General features: G+C 35.7%; 1 protein-coding gene across 4 annotated transcripts in view; it reads right to left on the bottom strand.

Moving 5' to 3' along the window:
- SCUBE3 (signal peptide, CUB domain and EGF like domain containing 3) overlaps nt 1–12205 on the bottom strand; it is a 114566-nt gene that overhangs the window by 34180 nt on the left and 68181 nt on the right. For 2 of the 4 annotated variants that reach the window (XM_014052583.2, XM_014052584.2), the window contains exon 7: nt 7302–7349. The exons of the other annotated variants lie outside the window; for them this stretch is intronic. In XM_014052583.2, coding sequence (XP_013908058.1) covers nt 7302–7349 — 48 coding nt within the window. The remainder of the gene's footprint in view (nt 1–7301; nt 7350–12205) is intronic. 4 annotated transcript variants of the gene reach the window in all.

Genomic DNA, 12205 nt, shown 5'->3' with positions numbered 1-12205 from the left:
TTTCCTGCCTAGGCAGTGGGTTGGACTAGAAGACCTCCAAGGTCCATTCCAACTCTGCTATTGTATTAAGATTTTTCCAGTATCTTGAAAAGATCTTTCAAACATTGGTTATATGCAGTTCTATAAAGATTTCTAATATAGGAATGTCTTAAGAGTTGGTTTTATGGAACGATGGCACTGTTTCTAGAGGCAAAACTCCTTGGCTTAAATAAAAATCTGAATATATCACAGATTCAAATCCAAATTTCTGAAAAGCGAAAGCTTTTAATAGAATAAAATGTATTAATTCAATTAATGTTTTAAAGTTTTTCATAATGTAGTTATTATAAAAGTATAAATATATTTTATTTCTACTCTTAATGAATATCTGAATTTTTCCAAGAGAGGTATAGGGAGAAGAATAATCCTCAATTTACATCCAGTTGCTTAGTGACTGTGTGAAATTATGACAGACTCTTCAAAAGGTACTTATGATCCAATTTTGAACGAATGATGGCCACACTCCTTCCCATGGTTATGTAATTACACTTGGCATGATTGGCAACTAGTTTATCTTTATAATCTCTGCAGCATCTTGTCACATTACTGCAATTTTTGATGGAGTTTTTTGCCGATTTCTGATATTTAATTCTGGTTTCCAGCAAAAAAAAAAAGAAGTTCATTGGACATAATATATTACTTTAATGACCAGGCATTCACTTACCCATGGTATCTGCTTAATGATTACCACAAAAAGTGTTATAAACTCGAGTCTGGTCAGATTATGACCTGCTAAATAACCAGAATGATTTATGACCATAATTCCAGATTCAATTGTTATTGATTTATGACTAAGATTATGTGTAATATGCTCTATCATTACAACTGGCCCAAACAGCCTTGAATAATATCTCATTTTACTAAGGAATAAATGGAACTATTGTATCAAGCTTCTGTTCGGAGATTAGGTGAACTGGGATCCAACACATCTGGAGAGTATAAAGTTGGGTTATAGGACAGCCAATGAGAGGGCTGATATTTTAAAGGAAGAATTGATGGGTGTGGAGAAAAAGGTTTATCCTTTCACTTATCTACTCAATCTCCCTTAGAGCTCTTCGGTGAAGTCAGTGTTGATGCTCGATTTTTTCAAGAAGTATTTTTTCTCCTCTAGAGTATGATATTGGAAGAAAGTCTACTTGGAAAAAGAATGGCACAGAAGAGGTTTTTTGAGAAAAGTGGAGGACACATGAGGGGTGAAACAAATCAGACCTACTTTCTACATTTAAGCCTGCTTTTCCATCCCCATCTTCCCAGAAAATGTGGAGACAATGTTTGCAGGACAAAAGAAGAACTGTTAAGTTTTTTTCTTTGGCCACCCACATTAGAGGTGGGTTGCTCCCACTTCAGCCCAGTTTGGCCAAATTAGTAGTAACAGCGGCAGGAGGCTCTTCCCACCTGCCCAGGCACAAACCCACCACTGATCCACATATACATACAATACAACTTCTCTGAGATTTAAAAATTACAGATCCCCCTTTTTAAGCCTGTCCCAATTATTTGCAATGGCAAAAATCCACATAAAAATAGCAAGCATTTATGATTTAGGTATCGATGGTTCACACAGTTTTTTATTAAATATATAACCTCTTATTCCAGAATACAATGATGGAAGAGAACATTGCAACTGGTCCCCATTAAATAATAGTTGCACAAATGACAGATTTTGAGGAGAGAAAGAAAGGGTTGTATTATGTTTTTTTAAAAAGGCTTATCCCTAAAACAGAGAATCTACTTCCATTTGCATATTTTGTTCAGGTTCATAGAATCTTAAAATATTCTTGGAAACCATCTAGTCTAAAACCTCTTAGTGTAGCAATTCATGACTACAGAATCCCTGTCAGATTTGCAACTAGATCATACTTTTGAGTCATGTTTAATTTATCATTAAGACATCCAGATCTTTTTGTATTTAGAGCTACCCGACACTGCTTCGTGCTTTGATTTTTTTGTTTTTCTCACCCAAATTGAAAACTCTCGATTTTTTAAAGTTAGGAAGTCTTGATTTCCTAAATCTCTTTCCTCTTTTCATTCTTCTTAAAATGTTATCCAATTATATTCCCCATATCTTATTTTTGAGAAGTATGGTACTCTCCTGCACTCTTATGGATCCAAAGATTTCGGTTTAAGAAATTCTGTGTAGTAATTCTGTCTTGACTGAATTATTTTTTCAAGAGATGACAGAACAATGAAGTCTTCCATTGTTACTGTCCCTTTTCTCAGAAAGTTCTATAATCTAGTGCAGATCTATCTATTTTCATAATCTATAGCATTCATCATAAACATTGGCTGTTACTTCTCCTGCTATATATTCCTATTCAAATGGACTGAATCCTAATGCTCAGATTAAGGGATCTCTATATACATTTATTAAGTACTCATTAAACCATATAAAATCTTATAAGAAACATCTCACCTAATTACGTGTTTCCCCAAATATTTGATCACTGAAACGCTCTCTAATTTTATGTCATTCTGTAAGGGTTCTCTCCTAAATTAGTTCTTAAATAGGGATCATACTCATTCATGGAACAAATAAACAATAATCCATAATAGAATTTTGACTAACTTTTTAAAAAGAAAATTTTGTAGAAATTTAGCAAGCGTGCCAAATTCTAGGACACTACAATTTTATAAGAACACTGTTAACTTGCTTTTTACTCCCAAATATGTCAATAATTAGATTTACTAGATTTTTAAATTCTTATTTATCACCAGCACTTGATTTTAGACTGAGCAATGCCAATGATTACATTTCTCCTGTAATCACCAAGAACATACAAACTCAATATAACATATAGATTCATAGAATAGTGCAAAGGTAATTACTGTTAGCACCATACTATACCACTTTCTAATCAGATTCTACTCTTTTGTTTGTTTCATATGATGCTTCAGGGAAGAATACCCTTTCATTAACTAATGCATAGTCGCCTTTACCAGTGCATGTTCTTGCTTCGGAATGTAGTACAACTAAAGTACACAGGATTTGTACTTTAAGAAAATGTGCTGCAGCTGCCAAAAAAAGCCACCTTTAATCCTAGGCTGTATTATCAGAGGGATAGAATCAAGATCACGTGAAGTATTAGTACCATTTTATAATATCTTGGTAAGACAATACTTGGAATACAGGTAGTCCTCCTTGTTAAGTGAGTTTTGTCCCATTTTACAACCTTTCTTGCCATGATTATTAAGTGAACCACTGCAGTTGTTAATTTATTAACAAGATTGTTAAATGAATATGGTTTCCCTATTGATTTTGCTTATCAGAAGACCACAAAAGATCAGATGAACCTGGGATGCTGCAACTATCATAAATATGAACCAGTTGCCAAGCATCTGAATTTTGATTATAACTGCAGGGATGCTGCATTCTTGTAAGTGTGAGAAATGGTGATAAGTCCATTTTTTAAGCACCATTGTAACTTCAAATGGTCACTAAAACTGTTGTAAATCAAGGATTACCTGTATTCCATCCAGTTTTGGTTGCCATAATATAAAAAAAGATGTTGAGACTCTAGAAAGAGTGCAGAGAAAAGCAACAAAGATGATTATGCTAGAGACTAAAACATGTGAAGTATATTTGCAGGAATTAGGTACCTCCAGTTTAATGAAAAAAAGGACTAGGGGTGACTTGATAGCAGTATTCCAGTATCTAAGGGGCTGCTACAAAGACGAGAGAGTCAATATATTCTACAAAGCAATTGAAGGCAGAACAAAAAACAATGCATGGAAGCTAATCATCTAGAAGAGAACCAACCTAGCACTAACAACAAATTTCCTGACTGTTAAAATAATTAATCAACAGAAAAACTTGCCTTCAGAAGTTGTGAATGCTCCAACAATGGAAATTTTAAAGAGATTAGACAACCATTTCTCTGAAATGTTATAAGGTTTCCTGCTTAAGCAGGGGTTGGACTAGAACAGTGTTTTTCAACCACTGTGCCGTGGCACACTAGTGTGCCGTGACATAGTGTAAGGTGTGCCGTGGGAGAATTACTTTATATATAGTCAATATAGGCACAGAGTTAATTTTTTTTAACATTTTCTAATGGTGGTGTGCCTCGTGATTTTTTTCATGAAAAAAGTGTGCCTTTGCACAAAAAAGGTTGAAAAACACTGGACTAGAAGACCTCAAAGGTCTCTGTTGTTCTGTTAATTTTTTATAGCCATTAAAGTCTTGTGGAGTTCTGGATCTCAGTATAAAACAACTTCAAAAAATTCAAAATCATAAGCAGAAATAAAACATTTAACTGATTTTCTTATGTCTCTCTCTTACATACTACCTTAGCAAGCAGCAGTTTCCTATGCCCCCCTCCTCCTATACCCCATAAGGCCAATCCAAATTGAATAGAATAAAACATAAATACATTGGGATCATGTAAAGAGCTCAGTCAAAAAAAGTGCTTTTATTCATTTTTTCTCCACTTCATTTTCTTCATTTATATATGCAATAAGTGCAAAATTCCAGATTCCTTGCTTCCATTCCGAAGATACTTGATTGCAAGTTCTGCAAATAGATTTTATTGCATTTCTTGCATCACTATTTTCAGATCTTTAAAGAGACAGTATCAGAAAGATAGCAGACAAACTGACAAATTACCAAAGGCACTGGAATAACTAACCCTCCCCACTATTTGTTCAATGTGCCTGTGACGTGATGGGAAGGAAGGCACAATAGAATTCTCACATTTTGTAGTGATAGTTGGATGCTTTTGATGGAAGGAGTAAAATACTAGTTTAATACTATACAGTCAAAGATGATTTACTTCTATTGCACTAATAGGATAGGGATAAATTGATCATGGCAAGAAATAATATATCTCTAAGAAAGACCCAAAGTATCATCACAGTAATACCAGACATGGAGAATTAGTATTCTGCAGGATCCAATATGGGTCAGTCACCAGGACCAGAGGTTTTGTCTTCCAAGCTTTCAGACTCATGCTGGAGCCTATCTTCAGGAAAAGGTTCGAGAGACAAAACCTCTGATCCTAATGACCAGATCAGATTGGATCCTGCAACATTATCCTGGGACATGTATATTTGCCTTCATTCCAGAGGTAGTATTCAGTCGGTTTGCACCGGTTTGCCAGAACCAGTGGCAGAAATTTTGCTCAGTTCAGTGAACCGGTAGCCAGTTCCCCTGTCACTAGTTGTTCACCCCACCCATCCGGTCACTGCTCGCTTGTGCCACCTCTTTGCATACTGGCTCTCAAAGAGGACTGCGGCTGACCAGATACTGCTGAAAAGTCCTCCAGCTGGTGAAAAAGTGACTGTCGTCACCGCCATCTTCTTGACATATGCACATCCCATTGCCTTGAAAATCGCTTTGACTCTTTGAGATCCAGTATGCAAAAAGGTGGCAGCTGGGAGGCTTCTTTGCCATCCAGCCGCTTCCCAGCAACAGCAGCTGGCTGGTAGCCGCCGAAAATTCCGATCAGCTTGCCTTCTGAACTGGATCAGCTGCCAAGGAAGGTAAGCAATCAAAGAGGCAGTAGTGGGGGAGGAAGCAAGGAAACGGAGGCGACTAGCAAAGGGAGGGCGGGGGTAGATAGGGGAAAATCCTAAAAAAATCCCTACCTTTTCCTGTGGGCATGGCTAGGTGGGGGGCATGTGACTGAGTGGGCGTGAGCAATGTCAAGTTGTCCACACCCTCTCAGTCACATGCCCCATACCTAGCCATGCCACCAAACCGGTAGCAAGAATTTTTGAATTAATATTCTAAACATATTCTCTATTTCAATTTCAGGAAGTATAACTAAAACAATATATTACCAAATACTTGAGACTTGGATTAGCTGCCTTCTATCATAAACAGTTATTTCAAACAATTCTTAAAGGGTTTATGGATATGAAACATGGCCAACTTGTAAGAAAGATAGCTACCTATCATCAAGTGTAATTCCATCTTATTTTCAGGAATGCTGCCTGGGAGTAGGAAAAAAATTAAGAGACTTTTAGCATCTGCAGTAATCATAAGGGTAGAGGAAAGGAGGAAGTAGGAAGGGGGAAGGAGAAGGAGAAGGGAAAAGAAGGGAAGGGTGCATTTTGGGAGGAAGATAATTCACAAAGAGACAAAGTGAGGGAAAGTGATTTAGAGAGGAAATATGTGATTTCATGATTATGTCTGCTATGGGATTGGGTAAAAAAAAATTCTGTGTTTGGCAGTTAGATACAAAGAAAAAGAGAAACACAAATTACAAGGATAAATAACTCTTATATTCTGAAAGTGTAAAATGAAAATCTAAATTTGAAGTTTCTTTTGGTTTTGAAGGCCAGGTCACACCTTCCTTCAATTCTACCTGCCACAGATCTCATATTACCCTGTTTCCCAGAAAATAAGACCTCCCCGTATAATAAGCCCAATTGGGCTTTTGAGTGCATGTGCTAAAACAAGCCCTCCCCAAAAATAAGCCCTCCTCAAAAACAGTGCAACACAGCCGCCGCCATGAGGTAACCACCTTCTACACCTCAAAAATAATAAGACCTCCCCTAAAATAAGGACAAGCACTTATTTCGGGGGTGAAAAGAAAGTAAGACCCTGTCTTATTTTTGGGGAAACATGGTAAATTTAAGCATAACAATTAGAACTATAGGCTCAAAAGCAGATTTCTCAGCTAGAAGTATAGTGATTTCTAATTCAATATCTCAAGATAGTTACGGATCCCTTGTTGACTTCTTTTCATTTATGTTAATAATGCTTTGGTCCCATTAATGGCATAACTTATTCTATTACAGAAGTCTGCAGTGATGAAAGACAGATAATAACTTATTTTTAATGGGTTTTACAGATCCTACAATATAGAAGCAAGTAATAGAATACATTCATTGATCCTTAGCTTTTAAAAGCTCATGGTTATAATTTCTAGCAAAAGAACAGCTATGAGCACAAGCAAAGCAAGCAACTGCTTAAAGTCTCCCCCACCCCTCAAAATTGTTTTGTTCCTTCTTGAATAATCCTGTTAGCTGGGTATTTCTTTCTCTGTTGTATGAATAACTCCAGGCCTATCTACATTTCTCTCAATAGCTGGAGCCATGCAGGTTTCAAGAGTAAAAATGGATTTTAGAAAGGGCAGAAGCTGGCAGACTAAATACTTAGTAATAACTGCTGTTTTGGTTAATGCAGCTGCCACCTATTCTCCACAAATGTGAAGTGAGGCATGCAGGTTAGTAAGACAGCGCTGTTTGGTTATTTTATTCGCAAATAGAAGATGCGGCTATAGTTAATACTCCTCAAAGAGATATAGAACAAAAATATTTACCATTAGAAAACGTCGGGGGGGTAACGTGCTGTTGAAGGTGCCTCTCCCCTGTTTAACATTATAAAAAAGTGGTTTAGAAACAGTTTCCAGCAAGGAGTTTGGCTTCTTAAAAATGTAAATAGTCCCAAAAAACAGTTGAATCATAGATTTTCAATGAAATCCCTCCCTGGTTCCCCAGCTTCACCTACAGTTCTAGCTAAAACCAAGTCATTTGGCCAATGGATTGATTTCCTAATGGTTTCCTTCCTTTTCACCAACAATATATTTCTTCTCTCTGATCACTAGTGTAACTCTCACGTTATTAAAAAAACATCTAGTAGGTTTTTATAGAGCATAAGTGCAGAGAAGAAAAAGATGTAGACAAGAGACAGAAATTAGTATTCCATACTGTTAGTATTTAAATGTCTTTTCTAGCTAAATATAAATGCAGCTTTGAAAAAGCTCTTTTTTATCAGAAGATAGATCTATATCTGTGCATAGAAAGCAGCATGCATGTAAAGCAAATTTGACTGTCCACAATAGTAAAGTGAGCAAATTATTATGAAGCTTCTAGTAACAAACCAAATTCAGTTTGTGAATTAAGCAACAATCCAAAGACACAGGACATGGTAGTCCTAAAAAATAGAATTCTAACATATTCATCAGCTGAAAAAAGCTCCTGCTGCAGTTTAAAATGGGTTTTCTACCCAAAGACTCAAAAATAAAAAAGAACAATAGAAAAAGAATGATAAGAAAAGGGAAGAAAGTAAATTCACATAGCACTTAGTAACAATGCTTTATTTATTTAGAAGCAAGCTAAATTAATTGATTTATCTAATCTAATCAAACATAAATACAGGTAGTCCTCTTTTACCAAACATAATTAATCATTAAGCTAAGCAGTTCCACAGTAAAACCACAGTTGTGCTTATGATCTTCAGGTTTCCATTGTTTTACAGATCTGCAAAGGCGTATAGTTGCTAAAGGAAGGCTAATATAAACTTTCAGCTACACTATATTTTAAAGTATTTACAAACCTATTCCTATGCATTTTACTTCAAAATAAATTGCACCAAATTCTAAATGAATAATTACACTCTAATTCTAACCTAATTCTAATAAGTCTACATAGTATACAATATATAGAACTGTAGCCTTAATGAATTTAAAACAGCCCATCTAACCTTTATAATAGAGTTTATAAGGAGAGGAATTCAAATCACCATTACTTTAGATCAGGGGTGTCAAACTCGTGGCTAGCAGGCTGGATGCGTCATGTACTGATCCTCGCCCAGTTTAGCGAAGGAGGGGAAAGTCCCAATATGTCACCTGACGCCACTGTGATGCGAGTTTGACACCCCTGCTTTAGATCAACACACACACACACACACACACCCCTAAAGAGTTGGACCTACATGCATCTATTCATCTAAGAGTCCTGAAAGGTATCTGTTTCTAATAGATAATTTATATATTTTCTCTCAGAATTGTACATACCAGATAAGTGATCTGATTCCTAGGGACTGTTTATTAGTAAGGTAGTGTATGATCTATAATACGATGAATAGGTGATGCATTGTATAATACAATGATGATCAATATAGTAAAAACCAAAGCAATATGTCCAGCAGCTCTGCTATGTTTACACAGTTCAACCAAATATTCCCAAATCCTGGTTTCAGGAATTGTTGGAACTAAAGGCCAAATATGTCTTGAATTTGTTCAGTAGCAGTGAAGGGAAGGGCTCACTCTTCTTATGAGTGTTCTGAATATTTGCCTAAGAAATGAACCTGTGCAGATCAAATTGTTTTATTTGTTTTTTCCTGTTTTAAATTAATGAAGCAGCGAGGTTTGCAGCAGCAATAAGAGACCACTGCATGAAATTATCTGACATTTCTGGAGCATCTCAGGGATGACCTATATTAATGCCTTACACTTGCAAAGTTCACAGAGAAATACCTAATTGGACAAGCCTAACCCGCAGCTCAACAAGCTGGCAGCAGAAGAGAGCATGCAAATGGGCAGTGCAAACCAAGCATCTGGAACAAATTATTCCAAAGGGAGTAAGAGAGTCATAGCGTCTGAGTGCAAGCTTGTTAGATCTAATGAGAACCAAATCCCAGAGTCAAGTAACATTATGGAGAAAAGACAGATGTTCCCTGAAAATGGAAAAATGGACACTGATATTCTACCCTCTATTGCTCCATAAAATCTAATGTGCTTAGTAAATAGAACTTTTGGGGGGAGGCCTCATCATCATACTGCTAATGATCTACTTTCTTAGCTCCCAAGAAATATAGGCCATTGTTAGAGGATTTTCTTTTTGCAGTAGTGAAGAGACTGTTTCTATGTGTTAGTTTTCCCAGAAAACAATCCCTTTTCTAGTTTCTGGATGTACATCAAATGTAAATATCACCTGCTCTTTTGTATGTACATCTTTCACAGCATTCTGGCTCCAGAATAATCACCAATCTAATTTAGAAATTATGTCAATATGCTAAATTCTCACTAGAAAGAACTTGTTGCATCCATAATTATCAGGAATTTTAGATCCCTTTGATGAAATTGTCTGCAAATTTGAACATATAGCTACTTTTCTGGGCATTGCCAGTTAATAATTTTGTTTATAAAATTATTGCATATGAATTTATAAATTGACTCAATTCTTATTGGTGGGTTGCATATGACTCAAAATCTAAAAGATATCTTAAGTGGGGGAACTTAATTTTTGACTAAAAATGAAAACAACAAACTTTGAAAAATCATATAATAAAAGATCCTGCAAATCTGATCAGCAGGTATCAATTACACTAATGCTGTTTTGAAATGTAGAAAACATTTCTTCACCACCTGAATAAAAGTAACTTTATAAAGAAATACAAAATAGAGGTATCTCTTAAGCGTATTTCTTAAGAATTTACATACATACACCACACACACACACACACACACACACACACACACACAAGATGCTGTAGCATCTGGAGCAACAGCCATTTCTTTATCAATCTGATCTCAGAATTGCATGAAACATTATTTTGATCATCTTTATGGATCAACTATATTGAGAACAGATATGTGTTATTCAATTATGCAGGTTATCTCAGAAGTATTTGATGCCATAATCATAGTATGGCTAGGTTGTTTCAGGCATTATATTATGGTAATGTTGGTCCTTCTTGAAAAAGATTTGCATTAAGTGGTAAGAAGCAAGTGGTGATTGGCCAAAAGTTATTTACCAAGAATATAATTTTTGGTTTGTGTGTGATGAGCCAGTTTGGTATAATTTGGTGATTAAAGATGCAAGGCTAAAAACCGGGAGATTACTCATTTTAGTACTTCCCTAGGTACAAAATCTGTTGGGTGTCTTTGGACAAGATGCTTCCCCTCAGCCATAGAAAGAAGGAACTGGTAATAGTAAACCACTTCCAAATATGCTGCAAAATTGCATGGACTTATGCAGGCAATCTTCAGGAGTTGAGGCTGACTTTGGCATGCAGGCATGCATGAGAGCATAAATCATTAGCTAGCTGTAGCTTGTAAGAAACCTTCCCTGAAGTTGCCTACAAGACAAAGGTTTATTGAAGACATCCAACAAACTAACTCATTATCAAAATCCCCCCTCCAAAAAATGTTCAAGGTTTAAAGCATCTGAATTGGCAATGGAGTAGAATAGGGCAAACAAAGTCAAAATTCATAAAGGCAGGAGCTTCTTCTGACCAGTTAAAATACAGAAAAAAGCTTCAATTTGTTTTAGATGTAATTATACATGTTTTTAAACCTGTTTCACAAATCCCAGGTTTCGATAATGACTAAAAATATACCTGCACAGTACAGATGAGTGTGTGCTTACTTTTGGGTACATCAAAAATGGTTTTTATATTTGAAAAGGGTGATTTTTTGATACTGTCAATAACTGTCCTTCCATCTCCCACATCATCCACTATAACTGATGAAGCTTCCAGGATATTCTTCCTCAAAAAATCAGCCCAGTGCCTTTTCAAAAATAAAAACCGCTTTTGATACAACTATGACCTGGATGCTTGAGAATCTTCATAAACACTTACTTTTGGATAAGTCAAATCTCCTCATGGGGACACATGTCTTAAAATTACATCCTTTTGGGACTGCTATAGTGTGTTCTATATATAGCTACCTTTCAAAAATGTCCAAAAACGTCATCTGGTCCAAGTTATTACAGCCAGACTATTAATTAGCACTAATTATAGAAAACATGTGACTTTTTTTAAAACAATAGTTTCATTATTAGATCCACTTTGATACCCAACTCACTCTGTAATAGCCTATTAAGCCCTACATAATTATGTTTGAAAGACTGTTGGCTTTTAAGATCTTTGGGAGACGTTTCCTCATTGAGATTGTAAGAAAAGGCCTTCCCACCAGTTGCTCCAGATGCTGCTACCACAAAAGTGAGACAAGGCCACTCTTCTTCCTCTTCTTTCTTTTTCTTTCTTTCTTTCTTTCTTTCTTTCTTTCTTTCTTTCTTTCTTTCTTTTCTTTTTATGCTTAACAAGTAAAGCTAATTTTATGCAGACCAACTCCTGGCTTTTTAAGCTGACTTGCTTGCTAAAGTACATTTTAACTGTTTTAATTGATTTATTTTATATTTTAGTTCCATTTTAATCTACATCTTATTATTGTTAACAATCCCAAATGTTATTTCTGACAAGGTATGATTTAAATTCATTAAATAAAGGAAGTATTAGTACCATCACTATGTGAAACACTTAGAAGTTTGTGTTTTCCATTCTGCTGTACACTATGTGAAGCTTGCTGTCTACAAAATGAATGTGTAGCACTTCATTACCTAATAATTTTTAGAAAAGATAAATAGCTGATACTTAAAAGTTAGTAGTAAGCTCTTCTCTAGCCTTTGACCCTAAGGATAAGGCAACCTTCATTAG

Source organism: Thamnophis sirtalis, unplaced genomic scaffold, assembly GCF_051295495.1.
Source record: "Thamnophis sirtalis isolate CommonGarterSnake01/CBP01778 unplaced genomic scaffold, rThaSir2_p1.2 scaffold_7, whole genome shotgun sequence".
Taxonomy (NCBI): Eukaryota; Metazoa; Chordata; class Lepidosauria; order Squamata; family Natricidae; genus Thamnophis; species Thamnophis sirtalis.
Note: the sequence above shows the minus strand (reverse complement) of the source record. Positions and strands in the feature narration are given on the sequence as shown.